The sequence below is a fragment of the Cynoglossus semilaevis genome, chromosome 13, assembly GCF_000523025.1.
Source record: "Cynoglossus semilaevis isolate Cse_v1.0 chromosome 13, Cse_v1.0, whole genome shotgun sequence".
NCBI lineage: Eukaryota > Metazoa > Chordata > Actinopteri > Pleuronectiformes > Cynoglossidae > Cynoglossus > Cynoglossus semilaevis.
Genome location: NC_024319.1, coordinates 21559662 through 21578127, shown reverse-complemented (window position 1 = coordinate 21578127; position 18466 = coordinate 21559662). Strand labels below are relative to the sequence as shown.

At 39.3% G+C, this 18466-nt stretch overlaps 1 protein-coding gene across 1 annotated transcript in view; it reads right to left on the bottom strand.

Moving 5' to 3' along the window:
* thsd7ab (thrombospondin, type I, domain containing 7Ab) overlaps nucleotides 1-18466 on the bottom strand; it is a 146778-nt gene that overhangs the window by 81814 nt on the left and 46498 nt on the right. The window contains exons 2-3 of the mRNA XM_025061560.1: nucleotides 771-1605; nucleotides 232-251 (exon numbers count right to left, since the gene is read on the bottom strand). Of these exons, the coding sequence (XP_024917328.1) occupies nucleotides 232-251; nucleotides 771-1605 (855 nt within the window). The remainder of the gene's footprint in view (nucleotides 1-231; nucleotides 252-770; nucleotides 1606-18466) is intronic.

Genomic DNA, 18466 nt, shown 5'->3' with positions numbered 1-18466 from the left:
GTCAAACATATGGCCCGTGGGTCCAAACCAGCCCACTAGGGGGTTAAATCTGGCCCGCTTGAAAGAACGCACAAACTACCAGGGGGTTAAATCTGGCCCACTTGAAAGAACGCACAAACTCTTCATTCAATATGAATATTTTCTAATAAATTTGTACTCATTTCCATGGAAACAAATTTTGGAAAAACATGCACTTATTGTTACTTATAGTTAATTATGTTATGATTCTACTGGTCCGGCCCACTTCACATCTGATTAGGCAGCAAGGGGCTCCTGAACCAAAATGAGTTTGACACCCTGGTTTAGAAGGGGAGAGTGTACAAATGAGTTTGACACCCTGGTTTAGAAGATAAGGGGAGAGTGTATCTATACCAGGAAATGTTGATTTTTTTTTTTACAGTCCAAGACCAAAGCAGGTAGCATGTGATCAGTTTAAGAGCAAAGTAACTGAGCAAACTGAGAATCTCTCGTTTAGAGAGCAAAGAGCTTTCGTTTACTATTTGTTTTTTATTTTAGCTTTTAAGCTAACCTTAAGCCAATTCTGGGCTTTGTCTTTGTGAAGGCTGATGGTTTTGGTTTCCTTAAATCATCCTTCTTCATTTTGGGGCTTTTAGTACATTTGGTACTGCAAATAAGCTAATTATTAACAATTTCTCCTTCGGGTAGGAATAAATTCAACCATGGTTTGTGTCCGTGTATGGCTTTGTAAAAAAAAGAATACACAGTATTTACTAAAATGTCACATTAACATAAAAAATATCACCACTCACCTTCGTGTCACCCCGCTCCCATTCCTGTGTGTGCAGATCACGTCGCGGGTTTGGTATCCCACCTGGATGTCCCAGAATGGACTCTCCTGACGGTTAAGGCGGTTCCTGGTGCGTTTCTTTTGGATCAGTTCCCTGGTCTCTGGATCTTTGACTCCACCTCTGTCTCTCAGACCCTGTCCTTTGCCCTTCCTGCGTTTGGCTTGTCGCGTTGTCCGAGTCTGCGGAAGAACACAGGGATTCCACGGTCCGACCCTGAGACTGTACATGCCCTCTGGACCGGTGCAGGGTCCTGGTCTGCAGGACTGAAACTCCGTCAGATTGGGGCAAATGGTGCCTCCGAAAAGTGGAGGAACCAGAACACTGCGGACTCTGTTCCTGAGTCCTGTCCCACATGTCTTGGAGCAGGACGTCCAGGGTGAATATTCTGACACCACGCAGTCCTGAGGGCAGGGGATCAAACACGCCTGCTCCTGACGAGGTCTGGGTTCGAAATACTCACAGATAGAATCCTCAGCCGGAGATCCATCTGACTTCAGTGTGCAGCCCACGTCCCGGGTCTGAATACCCTCTTCACCCCCACTGCACATAAACAGGCGTGAGGCCACGAAGGTCCTCGTTGACACTGGAACACACAGGTTCCAGGAACCGAGTTCCCATCCATAAAGGTCTTTGTGCCAGTCACACACATGGAAACAGTTCCTCTGATTGGACGGTCGTTGGCTCTGGTCACAGTTGGTGTGAAGCGTCGTCCAGCCATCCACATGGGCACACCAGACAGCCCGGCTTTGGCTGCCACCTGGGCCACACTCGCTGCCCATACACCTGCCCCAAGAACCTGGAAACACACAGAGATGCTGAGATGAGAAAACTGAGGTAGAAAACACTGTTCCTTTGACTTTCTGTTGTTATTTATAAACTCTAACCACAGACTTCAAGTGTTGTCTTTTTATGTGAAACTGCAAGCTACTTCAAGGGCACTTGAATACGAACAACTACTTTGATACAGACTTCCTGAACAATGTAATAATAATTCATTCTGGGACTGTACAACGGTACAGTGTCCCAAACTTTTTTCCGGGGACCGACAATTCCCTGACCTACCTTGTGTTTAGTAATATATACAAATCAAAATCCAAAATCCTCACTGAATGCAATGTTATATATGCGGTATGTTCGTATGTTTTTTGCACTTTTGTCTAGTGTTGCGATGACCATGAAATCCTGGGAAACATGCAAGACGACCCAAGGAAAACCCCTCTTGCGACCCACCTCAGGGTTACGACCCAGTCTTTGGGAAACAATGCAACAGTAGAGTTGGATGCAGACAGCTGTTGTGATGACCTGGGAAACATGATCCGAGAGGACCCAAAAATAAAATCTCTTGCGACCTACTTCAGGGTCGCGACCCAGTCTTAGGGAAACAATGCAATAGTAGACACTGTTCTTACCATCGTCATTGCATCCATTTAAATATCATTGCAACTGTAACTGATTCAAAAAAAATACTCCCAAGTGCCCCCGGGCGCCATTTTGATGACCTCTGCTTTATGCAATAGTAGACACTGTTCTTACCATCGTCATTGCATCCATTTAAATATCATTGTTACTGTAACTGATTCAAAAAGCACAGTAACAGTACAACGTTTGACCCTCCTTGTTGACTAGCTTTGTTTTTAGAACATACTCCCAGGTGCCCCTGGGAGCCATTTTGATGACCTCTGCTTGGGCATGTTAGGAAATCTTTTTGATATTCCTTGGTTCGAGTTCATTTCCAAACAGTACACCCAAATGGTACGCAAGTTTTAAATCTAAGATTTTTCTCATTGCTTTTACATACATCTTAGGCATTACTGTCGAACTTCTCCTGAAGTCACCAGTCAGGAAAAACAGGGATTCTTGGAAGAAAACATTTGCAGACAGAGTTTGATGACAGTCACTGATTGCCTTCCTGTAAATTGCCTTTCAGACACTTTTCTTTGGTCTCAAATGCCGCCTGTTGTATTTGCATTTCCTTATCTTCTTACTGCACACACCCATACGCAGCACTGAGGCAGTCTTCACCCAAACTTATCAGGGTGGAACAAAACAAGGTGAATGTTTTTATAAGCTCTTCTGCCAACTGCTGCTTTTTAAAAGATCAAAGTGTGAAGCTCCTTCAATTTACTGATGTGTCCTTGGAATCAGCCATTTTGTGCTGTTCCTGCGTTGACAACAAACCAGCAGAGTCTCTGTCATTTTTGGTATTTAGCATTTATTATGTCTAATTGGTGTTTGCAGAATATGGATCCGATGTTTAATAAGTTGTGTTGTAAGTGTTTTTTTTTTTATGCTGTAATTGATCCTAACAGATCGTCATAACAGTAACTACAGATCGTGTGATAATTATAGACTTCAGGTCAAATAAATAATCAATGACCAAATAAACGTTTAGCTGTAAAGGTCCATCTTGTCATTTCTGAACAAACTTTGCAGGCCCTTGAGAATTTGCACTACATGCAAAACGACAACTGATACGATTTTTTTATGTTTGCTATACAGTTGCTATACAGTATACGAAGTATAAGTCGCACCAGTGCCCTCTAGCAGCTAGTGAGAAAATAACGAACATGCAAGTCTTCAGTGGACCAGGAGTAGCACATACTTGTACACTAGCCTAGAGCGCCCTCTAGCAGCGGTCAGTGTTGTATGACAGGATGTAAAAAATGTAAAACAAATGTAAAATTATATGTTTTAATATATTACTCGCAGCTGAGTATAAGTCACAAACCCAGCCAAAGGATGAAAAAAGTGCGACTTTTAGTCCAGAAAATTTGGTAATTTAAAGTAACAAAGTAACTTTAGTAGTAGTTTAGTAATGTTTCCACCTCTGCTCTTATCATTGGTAATATTTTACTTATCATTCAACTGACCACATGTCACTGGGTCTAGCCATTGAAGGTATCGGAAAGTAGTCAACAGAGTATTGAGAAAAAGACAAAGACTGGTCAGGTGTTTGCTGAATGTTTATCAAAGATTGGAAAAAACAAGATTTGTATTTTTCGTTGGCAGCTTCAGTGGGTTAAGTTATTTTGCAGCAGTGGCAGCTGGGTAACACAGGGAAACATTGCCATTAGAAGGCTACAGTTGTACAGTAAGAAAAAAAAAACATTTGGAGTTTAACGTTGAACCTGGAACAACTCCTGCAGTCGAACATTTGCTTTGAAAGACCAATTAAAACGCAGCGCATGTCCACAGCAGTGACCCCTGTTAGAGTTTGTGTTTGTGGTGTTTTGAACTGTCAGCTCAGTGAGAGATAAAAAGCAGCAGGAGCAGAGTGAGAAGAGAGAAGAAGAAAATACAGAAGTTAGTCAGGTGACCTGTTCTGACTGCTAATGATGGGAAACAGGGGAGAAGGTGTCAGTATTGTGATATAAAAAGAACAACATTATTTCTAAATGCTGATTGTTGAAACTGACGTTGGGCAGAGAGTTGAAGGAAGAAATAGAGCAAAAGATTTTGGTTTTGACCCAGACCCAACCAAATACACACCTGACTGTCAGCTTTTAGTAAAATGTTTTTCACATGATAGTATACATCTGAATTTCTCTATTTTTCATGAAACACATTCAGTCCTTACTTTCTTACACAACTGGGATATAAATAGCTCCAAAGGAATGTGTCAAAAGAGTGATATCAAAATGATGTAGAAATCATATCTGTATTACTAGGGATGTTCGATATTAGCTTTTTGCCTGATATCCAATATGCCAATATTGTCTAACAACTTAATTTCTGATTCCAATATCAACCGATACCTATATAGCGGGTCGCCTTCTCACTAAGGTAAAGCAGTGTTTCTCAATTATTTTCTGCCATGGCCCCCTCTAGGGGACAGAATCCCCCCCGCAAATTGAAATATTATAAAGGGCCTTGTCATATTTATTTATTTAGCAGCATTCTGCATACAACCCCCTGATTATTCAAATAGATTAATAAAATGTTAAATAAAAACATACCTCAATGACATGACTTTCACTTTCATATACAGCTGTTTTTTCCCCCAAAATTATTTTAGAGCACACATTATTTGGTGAAACCCAGGTATTGCGCTATCAGGTTTTCATTCATATCAATAACGATTCCTACAGATATTACACGATTAAGCTAATATCGGGCCAATAATATTGGTCGGTCGATATTTTCAGACCTCCCTATTTGTTACTGTATTTAAATGTGGTGTGATCCCTATCAAAGTATGCAGAGATATGCAGAGCCGTAGTGTTCACAGAGAGATACTGTAACTACACACTCTCTCCTTCTTACACACATTAAAACCCTGATAAAACTGCTAACATTTAAGAAAAAGATTTAGAAAAGAAAACATCCTTTGAGCATTCTGGACATTGTCGGCATTCGAAAAATTCACAATAAAAGTCTGTTTTCAATTGTTTTACATGACGGCCCCGGAAACCTGACGCTCCAGACGGAGGACCTTTACTGTGAACAATATTTGTGAGTGTAATATCCTCAGTGTCAGCGGCAGAGCATGATCTTTGACAGAGCCTTGGGTTTGTATTTAATGAACTTCCTCTCTGTGCCTGTAGGGGTTAGCTTCACTAATGAATGGGTCACAATGTCTCGCTTCCCTTTGCTGCTATTGTTCCATTGTTTCGCTTGAATCATCCAGTCATCGTCTATTGCACCTTTTATATTTGAATCAAATTTTTGTTTTGTTTTTCTGTCTTCTTTTCTTTTTTTTTGCAGATAGAAGCAACACATATAAAAATATTGGATAAAATTCTTAATTTCATATTGGTTGGTTCTGGTTATTTGTGGAGTGTTTTTTCAGTTTTGCATTTACTCATCTCTGTTGTCTTTGATACATACACAGATATTTTAACATGGGGCCGAAAAGAAAAGACTGAATACAGAGGCAAATTTAAAAGTGCAATTTTTTAGCTGGTATACAGTAAACAAAACGTCAATTTCATACTTTGAGGCTAACGGAAACATCCTTTAAATCCATCGATGCCAATAGATTCACATAAATCTTGCATATTTTGCAGCTAAAAAACAGAACTTAGAGTAACACTTTTATTCCAAGATGAAGTCACCCAGTGAAAACTCTTTATTGGATTTTCTGCAGTAATTTCATAAAGTTATCATTTTCGTGAATCCCATTGCTTTGCTGTAATAGTAATATCTGTGGCATTTATTTCCCTCTTATTCTTGTGTTGATAAAGTTAAAATCTCTATAAATAAAAGTTTCCTGCTCAGACACGAAAGTATATTGTGGAAAAACTTGGCTACAGAAGACTGTCAAACCACCCACAGTCCACTGTCAGGCTGCAGCTACAGTTTATTTGCTGTAGTAATAGGACGCTGTGTGCAGGGATGGAGTTAAATGTCTAAGTTGTGTGAGCCTCTACTCTCAAAGGATCAGCTCTTACACACACACACACACACACGCAGGTGCGTGTGTGCGTGCACGCTTCAAGATAGCAATAATGAGTTTGGTCGAGTTGTCAGGTTTAATCCCCAGGTTAGAAAAACAGTTTAACTGCAGTCTGATTTTGTGTTAATTATATATTTTAGGAGATACTATATAAGACTTTTACACCTTTTATGTTGTTGTTTCGCATGTGGTCGCAGGTGTTTTGTGATATCTCAGCCTTACCATATACCCATCTGTCCCTCAGACTGCACATCTTACAATTGTATTACTTTCCTTGTACATATCATGGAGCTTCCACAGATATTTCCACCGATAGACAAAACTCTATCTCTCAATCATGGTCAGGATTGGAAGAATTAGTGACATGTACGGATGAAACTGCAGAAACAACATTTGAGGAACTGACGGATTGATTTCCTACATTAGACTTCTACTGCTTTTATACAAGTGGTAATGTTATCAAATTCCAACTAAACAAAGAAGTGGTTTAATTTTAAGAAAGCTGACAGTTGAGACTGGAGTTGGTGATAATCAAAGAATATCTAATTGTTAGCCAAAACAAACAAACAATACCAACATACTTTCCTGTTTCAGTGTCATCCCGAGAAGCTGTGATCGAATTGCTTTATTTGCTGAATATTGAGATGACAATGTCATGTAATCGATCAAAAACAGATGCATTGAAAGCAGCCCCCGACAATTCCAATCTAACTTCTTATTTTGAATGGCTTGATTCAGTGCCTGCCAACATGAAAGGAGAGATATATGGGAGAATTAAATTGCGTTTTTTTATAGGTTGGCTGAGATAAGTGCTGAGATAATTTCATTGAAGAGTTGAGTTGGAGGATGTTTTGAAACCCCTACGACAGCATTTGGACGCCCACCAGCAAACTAGGAGGGAACAAGCACAAACATCTACAGACAAGTGAGCTGGATGGGATGATGAGGGCGCTAAACACCCAGGTGAAATTTTTGGCCAAGATATGTGAGGAGTATTTAATGAAATATAATTTTACAAAACATCAAGACCATGACGTTTTTGTTCATTTTTTCACTTTCAAAATTCATTAAGCGGGCTAGATTGAACCACCCAGATGGCAAAACATCAAGACCATGACGTTTTTGTGCATTTTTTCACTTTCAATTTTGGCCCACGAGCCATATGTTTGACACCCCTAACCTGGAGGAAAGATCAAGGTACAATAAAATCTAACTGGTCGAGGTTTCAAATAGGTTCAAAGATTCCTAACTGGGATAATTTATTTCCAAGCTGTTAAAGAATATTTCGTGGTTGGATGAGGCTCCTCTTCTTAACTGAGCCCCTCTTTGTCCATTCATCATCAGGCTTCACTATTTCAGGCTTCTCCAATAGGAAGGGTGTATTCCAGGAATACGATGCCACACAGTCTCTAAGAAGAACGCACCTTTTGCGTCAGTAAAACGAATTTGATATTTTATTGGCTGCTCCCAACGCTGCTAAAACGATCAGCGTGACAGGCCCATTACCATGATTCAGCTACGGGCTTTGAAAATCTGAACATCAAGAAGTTGGTTAATCCAGAGAAGGTGATATAAGGGGAATGCTCACTTTAATATTTGATTCACTTTATGTTCTTTTCTGAGTTGTTTTCAAACAGGTAAGTAAATTCTGCTAAACTCCCTGCACTATGTATGGAGCAGATGCTTCCTATCAATGGACAAAGAGGGGACGTTCTTCAGAAAAGGAATGTTTTATATGAGGTTGTTAATCCTCTTTTTAATGAATGAATATTCTGAATAATCCCTCTCAATCCTTCATACCTCAAGCACACCAGAGCATGATATCTATTCCATACCCTTTTTGCTCAGTTGCTCAACCTCTGGCTATTTCTTTACGAATCATTTCCACAATTCTCTGATGTGTTAAGGTACGGAGAAGAACATACTGTGTCATTCTATGCAGATGATATATTACTTTAATCTTTTGTAATCATTGTGGCTAAAGGTTTTATATTGATAAGTTGTAATTTACCAACTGTTTTTTTTTAAAAATCTTGTACAATTTGGTGCACATTTTAAGACATCTTGTGGTCATTTTTAAGATGGATGGATGGATGGATGGATAGATGGATAGATTAGATGGATGGATAGATCGATAGAACTTTATTAATCCCTCAGGAGTTCCAATCGGGAAATTAAGCTAATAGTGACCTCCTATTGTACATATATTTTTAAATCATGTGGTTATATAGGAAACGAAAATGAAGTACAGGAAAAACAGAGAGATTTCTGAAAAACTCAACATATACATTTGTACTTTTGTTAGCTCAGAAATAATTCAAATGTAGTCTATAAATATTAGCTTAAATATAGCTGAAGGTAGTCCTAAAAATAGTTAAATGTCAGCCAGAACAGTATATAGCCTAGAGTTGAGCTTAACATTTGCTTTAATATTTCAGGAAATATGTAGCCCATGTGAAGCTATAAGTAACCAATAAAAATAAGGCAGAAAATAAACAGTAGAAAACTTAGGTGCAGAAAGGAAAGTTTGTCATCGCGTCTGACTTATTTCTAAGAAAGATTCCAATTTAAAATGTTCGGTTCCTATCCTGATAGAAGGTCATTACCACTTAATGTGAGCAAGAAGTCACAAACCACCTAGGACTTTTCCAAGGTTCGAAGTTTAAAAATGTTTCAGTTTGAGCTTCTGGTAGTCAATATAAATGCAACACCAAAACTCTGCCTTGACTTTTCCAAGGTTCGAAGTTTAAAAAATGTTTCAGTTTGAGCGTCTGGTAGTCAATATAAATGCAACACCGAAACTCTGCCTTCAAAAAAAAAAAAACAAGTCTGATGCTTTAAAAAAAAAAAATCAAACAGTTATTTGTTCCAGTTATACATTTGTTCTGACCTTCTTTCTGCCAAGAAAACTTTCCTAAATGTTACACAGTGTGAGCCTTTAAATGTCAAGTAAACAGACCTGAAAAATTGATCCATCACTTTCACAGATGCACTGTGAGATGTCAGGTTTTTAGAAAAAAAAAAAAAAACAAACAAGTTTTGTACATGTGTTACTGCCGTCTGCTGAAAAAGAAAAGGGGAGATTTTCAGTCTGAGCCCAAGTCGTGTCAGTTCAGCGCCTCAGATTAGTCGGAATTAAACACATAAACTACAGTGTGATAATTGTTTGTTTTCGTCGCCTTTGGGAAGAGCTTGGTATAAGCACATCGGAATCAAGGCGTCGAGTGACAATAAAGTCGGCAGAGCATTTGTTTGCCAAGAGCTGCAGAACAAATCTACTGGGTATGAGGCTGAGAATAACTGTGTGGTGTTAGTGTGCTTTTAAAAAAACAGGCAAAATAGGTAAATGTTACAATATGTAAGAAAATATATATTTTAATAATTGCTATCTGTCTGTCCGTCTGTTTCAGAAAATGAATTAATTACTATAATAAAATGTATTGACAACGAGAGTCATTAGTTTAAAAATAGAAATTAGTTGTAAAAAAAATAGTAACAGACACCTAGTAAAATCGACCAGGGTTAACAAAAAATACGTAGCTAAAAGCCTAGCATAGCAAACTTAAAAAGAAATTACCCCGAAGGATAAGCCATTACCGAAGAAATAAAATGGAAACAGTGAAACATTAGCAACAAAGTAGTAGTAGTAGCAACAGTACTTTTCTAAGATTCTGTTACTGGAAAGAAATATTCGAAATATTCTTAATAGATCATAATTGAGTAACCCTGAAACACTGTCGTCTTCAACAAGACTGCAGTAAAAATGAAAAACTTTGGAAAGGGCAACATGCTTTGCCATGGGTGGGCAAAACTTATGGCTCACGGGCCAAAACGAGGTTCAAAATTTGACATACAGGCCTGTTCAGGATTGGTTGGATGTAGAATATTTGGGTGAAATAATACAATTAAAATGTACAAGTCTGAATTTTCAAAGAAAATTTGCCAAAAGGGTCGTATCTTGCCTAGGTCAGGTTTAATTAAAATATATATAAATAAATAAACAAAAATAATGATAAACGATCATTCTTTATATTAAATCATCTCCATATAAACGGTCTGTTAGGAGGTTCTTTGTATGACCGAGTACAACTTTTTAAAATTTGGCATAGTAAACTAACAACAGTCACTGCTCCTCTCCAGCCGCCTCTTTATTTTAATGGCCACACACAAGAGGTTAGTAGGAAAAGAAGGAGTGAGAAGGTGACCAGAGGCTCCTACTTAATATCTGAAGGCACCAGCTTAGCCTTCATGGATGATTGGGGAGACTGGCCTGTGTTCAGTGTGTGTGATGGCTGCCCTGGGCTGCACCGACTGAACTGAGTCAAATCGACCCAGGGCCTCAGCTCACACTTGATCTAAATTTCATTAGCTGTAATGTCCTGATTGTTCTTGCATGGCTCCAAGGAGCTGCTGTGATGACTCCCCACTCGTCAGGGCCAGAAACAGAAGAGCACGGTTTCAACAAATCACCGGCTGTAAAATAGACTTTTTAATATATAAAGTACTGTATGTATCCCTGTCGCTCTTCAAAAACAGATGTTCTACAGCACTGTTTCCCTTCAGGTGGGTTGCAACAGTTTTTTTTTTTTTTTTTGGGGTGGGGGGGTCGTCTCGCATCAGGAGTTTACGAATAATGTCTACTGACTTGGGTCGCGAAGGTTTGTGACTTTTGAAATATGGGCCCCAGGGAAAAAAGTTTGGGAAACACTGTTCTACGGTACTGATTTAATGCAGTCAGTGCTGCTTCAATAAGTCAACTATAGGAGGTCATTTGTTTTTGTAGCAAGAGTTACATTTTCTCACCTGTATCAAAAAATGTATTTTCATAAAATCTCACCAGAAAAACTAAAAACTATGCAAAAAGGTTTTCATTCATAGCTGATTTATTTTTCCTTCAGGCAGTCACTCATCCAAACCTGAAACTCTGTCCTAGCATCCAGCTTTAAATCATTCTTCTTTACTGTAGCAGTGAGTTGAATCCAGCCCTACCAAAAAAAAATTCTTACAGATTCTACAAGATGTGGAGAACAGTTCCGCTTATCTGAAAGAAGAAAGTGATGCTAACAGAAACAGCTCAAGTGAAAAAGATTAATTTCCTATCAGTCAACGCAGTTCACTTGTGACCGCACATATAATTCATAGCCAGCAAAATTTTACAACCTGGACCTTGAGTGAAGCGTAACACATGATATTGAAGATAGCAATCAGAAGGTATCAGGTGCCATGGTCAACTCTACAGTATGAGTAGATAATTAAACGGTAAAACAGAGAGTGTGAAAATCAAGTAAGAACGTCCTGAGAATGTTCTATCTTTACATGTTGGATATCGAAATGCAATCATTTGGTTGATAGGTTTGGTCTTTGGACTTGTGTTCCATATGCAACCCAATCAGAGCGATCGGAATCATCTTCACTCAGGCTCGACACTCAGTGACAGTATCATATTTAGTGCTTACAAGACTTCAACTGTGACAAAAAAAAATAGAAAAAGTGCCTTAAACCGAGGATGGCAGCACGAATGATAAAAGCAAATTGGAAAAATCTGACTAAAACATGGTTCCTCAATACCAGAGACAGTCGGTTTCAATTATTCAGCTTCATACTGAGAATATCAACAAATATAAATTCCGGCTGTTAGAAATGTAAACATCTATAGAAGTCAGAAAACGTCAGAAAATTCAATTCACTTCAAAGTTATCTTTTACACAGCAACGCGAGAATTAAATCGACATTCAAACAAAAAGTCAGGGGTGTCAAAGTCGATTTTGGTTCACGGGCCACATACAACCTAATTAGATGTCAAGTGGGCCGGACCAGTACAATCATAACATAGAGTTAATAACTATAAATAAGAATAAGGCCATGTACGCATGTATATTAGATATTTATTGTTATTTATTCATATTTAATGAAATATAATTTCACCATAAATATCCTGAACATCCATCCATCCATCTTCAGCCGCTTATCCGTTACCAGGTCGCGGGGGCAACTCGCGACCTCGACTCGGCTCACTCAGACCACCGACAGGCTAGCGTCACTGCTCACACTGTGCTGGTGCCATAGCTATGAGAACGAGAGCGCGAGGTTAACCATCGCACAGGCCAAACGCTCCAGTATAACGGTGGTTCTCAGGCTGGCTGCTGCAGTGGAGGCTGAATAATAAATGCAGAGACACCAACCACAAGAAAAAAAAAAGTTTGAAAAAGTTTACTTCACTGTAAAGGTAAAGGTTGACACTGAGCCGAGTCGCCTCCAAAGAAGGAGAAAGTTAAGGGGGGGAACTTTCTTCACTCAAAAACTGAACCCAGATGCATTCATTATTAAGATGTAAAAGATCGGGAGAAGGAACAACCGACCGACCGACCGAACTGCTAACCAACTCACCAATAAATAAACTACTCCAAACTGAACTCTAAACTAAATTGACAGAGCAGCCAACTAGCGCATCGAGAAGATCATGAACTGACAAACCAACCACTAACATGCAGACCAAACCAATCAATCACAACAACTGAACCCACCAAACCTTTCCAACAATTAGGTGACAAATGAATCGACCTTTCAGCTAAACCAATAACTACGACTGACCAACCTACTGACAAAGACAAAAATCACACCCCAGATGACCAACCAATGAACAATCAACCTTACCTATCTAAACACCATGTAATTAACCAACCAGTTAGCCAGCATTATCCCCAAGTAACTGATCCAACAGACCTAACAACGAAGGAAACGTCAACCAACCAGTTTGGATTTTCTTTCAGCTAGTGCAGATGTTTTTCCCTGCATTTAATTTTTTACTCAGTAACAGGTTCTTTCCCAGTAAAATACTTGAGTTAAAATGTACTCGTAAGTAAAAATAAAATTATCTGTTCCCAAAACTACTTAAAAAATAGAAATTACTCTAAAAAAACGTACTCAATTACAGTACCGTGAGTAAATGTAATTCATTACTTTCCGCCTCTGGAAACAATACTACGGCCAACTGAATATTTCTCCTATCTGAAACCACTTTCCCGGGGAACACATTAATAACAATTAATTCGCTGCTTTGACTGCCTAGAGCATTGTGGGAGAAGAAAGGATGTGGTCAGTTTCGTCAGACCCATTTTGACACTAATGCTGTCAGTTTTGACCACAGGGAGTTTAATCCTTCACACATTCACTTTTGTTGACCCCTTGACTTAAATCTGGTCTGACAGAGACGTGGATGTCTTTGCTAAAGGCTAGCGTAGCACAGGGAGTCAGGGCGAAAGGATGAGGAGGTGAAGTTGAGTTTCGGTGTCACTGAGGGAGGTTCAAAAGCTCTGTGAATCTGCCTTGTGGATAAAGAGTCTCTGGTCTGAGAGAGAAAAAGCAGCAGCGGCAGTGTGTTTGAGGCATTTTTTTTTTTTTTTTTTGCTTCGAGCAAGGAAACCAAAGGAAGACGAAGCAGAACACAGCAGGAAGATGTGTTTTCCCACTAGGATGGGGTTCCTTCACGCAGAGTGAGACGTTTCATCTACATCACAGCTGCTCTACCAACATACAGTATGAATGCGTGGAGCTGCAGCCACTGGAAGGAAGTCACGGCAACAGAGGTTTCAGCTCAAAGGACCGTTAAAGTCACACCCAACTCTAAACCAGCATCTGAATTGCAGTTATATACAGTTTCTAAAGTCCTGACTACGGCTAGTGTGCAGGACATTAAGACTTAATGGCATCCAACTTCACCACAAGAAATCTAGAATATACTGTACATCCCTGAGGCGAAACATCTCATTTTTAAATAAGAGAAGTCCTGAGTCAGGTTCACGGTGGTTGTTGTATATCTTTGTGGTTTGGGACTGCATTTGTTCTTTAGTACACGGTGGTCATGATGTTTGATGGAGTCGTAATGATGTCTCTCAGGAGGTTTTTCAGTGGTCAGATTAATTACACTGAACCACAGGCCTTCCTTTAACGTACTGCCTGTTCTTTTATGCTGACGACATCCAGCTGAGAGGAAAAGTAGATATCGTTGAAGAGCAAGGTCCAGGAACTGAATGTAACCACGAAAGCCATGGGTCGTGGACATCGTAAACACAGGACCCCCTGTACAAACTGTTTCCAAATTAAATACACCAATGCCTAGTAAAATGAAAGGAATCCTAATGATACAAGCTCTTATATCGGTATTTAAGGGAAATGTCTGTCATTTTACATAATAACCCTTTGAACAAGCACCATTCTTTTGGTAAAACAGTAAGGAATCAGCTTTGGCTGATCTTGGCTTCTGTGTGTATCGAGTCAGATCCCTCTATGCACCCATCTACATTTAATCCCCCTTTTCACAGTCATATCCAGCTGTGCGCATGATAATCTTTTGTATCCAGAGGATTTAGATCATACTTTGTGGATTTTCTTAACGAAGGAGGCGGGAGCAGACGACATCTGCGAAGGCGTTTTCATGAAAGGGAAGAGCAAGAAATAGCTCTCTGTGAGATTCAGGGTGCAGTTTGTCTCTGGTTACAGGTGTGACTATGTTATTGCCATTATTATTTATTTGCTCTTTCTCTGTGTTTTTCTGCCTCAGACTGTTTGCATGTGTTTCCCTGCTCCGCCAGGACTCTGCAGGGCAGGAGCCGCAGCGTCGTCCCCGTGATGCAGCTGTCACTTTATTAAGATAAATTTCCCAATCACACTGCGAGGGCTCTGGGCCCTCAGGAGCGTCAGCACCAGGATTTGATTATCACCTCCCACAATGCATTGCATTTTACATCACAATCCAATAGGAGGGCTGAGGGTGCAGGAGTCAGGAAAACTCCCCATCTTAGCCTCAGTTTCCCTGAAAACAGGAGGGTTTAAAATGAGCTGCAGGAACCGGCGGTAAATCAGGATGATGAAAATAAAGTGATTGGACAATTTGGCCATAATGGACGTTGGAGGAAAATGATGCCGTGGATTTAGTTGTTCTCATCAACCTGAGGGCAACACTGCAGATAAATGGATTCACGTTGTAACAATGTTTTACAATAGATTTGCTCTAGCCTGGAGGTCGCTTTAAGTTCTTGTAGAGCACAGAAAAGTGAAAAATGTATTTTTCTAAGATAATGCGAACCTTTTTGGAACAAAAAAGACCAAAAGAATCTGAATACATACAGTAGGAGTTTGAAGCTGTTTTTTTACTGCTTGTTTTGTTCATTTGTTTTTCAATGATTTAGCCATTCATAACCATTTTGATTGTATGCAAACTCTACTTTTTCTGGGCTCAAAATATTATTGATTTTTTTTTTTTACTATTCAGCTAAACTATTATTGATGTATTGGCCAATACTGCTTTTTCAGTAATAATTTGACAATTGATCAAGTTTGCCATATATTTTGTTATATTTTTTGTTTGACCTAATTATTTTCATTGGTTTCGTGGACGAACCGAAAATTATTTCAGTTTTTTGAACTTTTCGGTTCACGAATGGCCTTTAGGAACGAATTAACTTCGAAAACCGAGGTCTCGCGGTGTATATATTTTAAAATATTATTATTATCTTTAGCTCTTACATTTAGCAGTTTTTGTTTAATTTTATTTCTGTATAGCACTATATAGTATTTTTTGTTTTTACTATTTCAAACCACTCTGTAAACTGTGGCCTAACTTTTGTTTCAAAAAACATCTTTCCATCCAAAGATGGTCTGGATTCATGTACGATTTATGGAACGTTAAACAAAAGTCGTGTCTTGCACGGAATAAATGTGTTCATCTCCAGTGTCACAGTGTCACAGCTGTTTCACAGGTTTGGTGATCTGATGCTGTTGTTCACGCCAGAGAAAACTAATTGTGTCAGACAAAAGGAACAAGAAGATAAAATAATTAGGTGTGATGACGACAATAGGCTCATTGGGGGATAAGCAGTCGAGCGAGAAATCCTGTTCGATGATTACTGTTTGCTTCAGATGGGCAATATTAGAGAAAGGGGGCAACACTAGCTGCATTTGAAAATACTTATCAATGATTTTTTTGTCTCCTGATGTAGCTACAGTTTGTAGAGTGAGATTCAAACACTCCTAAACTCACAACAATTACACAACAATAAACAGCGATTGTCTCTAAATCCTGCAGTGATTAGCTGAAGGACAACAGGACAACATAATAGGACAGTGGCAGAGCTGCAGGTAGATCAGAAGATAAACCTAAATAATCCTTTTGTTTTCACAAAAAGAAACAACAAACTAAACTAATGCCTGTTGCATTCAACTTGTCATGGAATTCGTAAAAAACAAGTACAACATTGTGTCATATACGCTGGTGACTAATGATAAATAATAACACTTCTTGCCCACACAAACACTCTCAGTCATGACTGATGGATAGAAATACAACAAATACAACGCAACTTTCACAGAGCTCACATACTGTACAGCAGTACCTATGTCACTCACCTATGCTAACACGGAAAGTGAATATTCTACACAGGAGGTGGCAACGTGACATGTTAGGACAGGATTACTGTTAATCCACAGGAGGTGGCAACGTGACATGTTAGAACAGGATTACTGTTAGAGAGTACTAGTCAGTAGTAGTCTCAGTAACTGGAAGGTAGTGACCACTGTTGAACAAGGATTTCTTTGTAGACTTTTTGTCCAGAATGTTCCAGAAGAGACGAAAACATCTATTCGATTAAAACCAATTCACTGATACGAAACAGGTCAATAGGTCAAATAGAGAGATTGAAACAACAACAATCTAACAGTAGTTAGCAATAGTTAGGATAACTATGACCACCAAGTGCTGTATCATAAACTGCTGATAAAAAGAACTGTCCAAAATATACATACAAAAATACAGACTTGACAAAAATAGTTACATTCGCCTGAGAATCATTTGTTTTTATTGCAGTTGGGTTCAGGAAAAATATCTACGACGCCCCAAAACATTTTACTGTTGGGGAAAACATCTGTTAAAATAGATTATTTTCTCTCCTGCTGTGTGAAGTCATTTGTTGCAGCTAATTAAATTCCTGGCGATGCAACATCACTAAGAAATTATCAGCTGTCATGTTGATACTTTCATGGTACAGCGGGGCGTCTTATTTTTTTCATAATGAACTTCTTGCATTATAAAAAAAAGAAAGTCACATTCCGGGATCAGTGTTGGGTTCAAAACCTACCGAGGTTGGGACCTGAGGGAGAAGTGGGGGAGGTGGGAGTGACTGGACAGAGGAGGTGGAAACTAGAGCCAAGCTGGATTCACTCACACGTGCACACAGTGGTAAACATTCTAACGAATGCACACACACACTGGCAGACTGGTGCAGAGCAGGCCAAAGAAGACAGACTGTCATCATTTTGCCACATCGACCCACAGCCGTCTGTTAGTTCTGCTCAGGCTGGTTTTTGTTTCATGTCGCAGAGATGTGTATCATGAAAACAGAGAAGACGGAGATGAAACGGCTGTGAAATCCTCTGTTTGTTTTCCATTCATGTCTCTGCCACCAACTGCAATCAGAAAGGCTGTCTTGTTTTAACAAATCCTGCATTTGTCGCTCATTTACATAAAAGAAAAAAAAATAAAGAAAAATATTTCGTCGCTCATTTACATAAAAGAAAAAAAATATATTTTTGCCGAGATATTTAACATCTTATCTAAAACAGGTCGTGTCTCGGAAAGGGATGGCTGTATTTCGGGTGCTGAAATATTCATGTATGAAAGACAGACCATAAAAATGAGAGACGACACACACCTATATGTGCCGTACGAAGGCAGAATGTAAGGTTATGGAAGATTTTTTTTGTCAGAAACAGAGCGAGCCAATCAATGGAGGGTTGTATTCTCTCAGTGTCCGCCCCGTTGTCATCACTTCCATTCCACCCAGAATTCTCTTCGCTCTGTTTAAATATTAATAGCGACCTCCTTTTGCTCTTTCTTCTAAAAGATTCCTGGTGTTCACAGTGGTTCTGCATCGTATTTGATCATGTTTCAAGGAAAGACACTTGTTTTCGATCCCACAGTGAAATTCAGACACTACGTAGTTGCAACAAGTCGACCGGAATTGTTTCTTAGGTTCCCCCCCAATTACCACAGAAAGGGTGGTGAGAGAAACTTTCAGCATCTCAGCATTTCAGGAAGACAGAAATAAAGGTTTTTAAGATGCAACCAAACAATCTCTTAAACTTATACCGTTTTCACGCTAGAACTCCATAGGGCAGGTGTCACTAATGTGGTGCCCAGGGGCACAGTGGTGCCCACATGGTTCTGATCGCATGACAATGTGCGTCCGTTTAGAAGTCGCGCAAAATT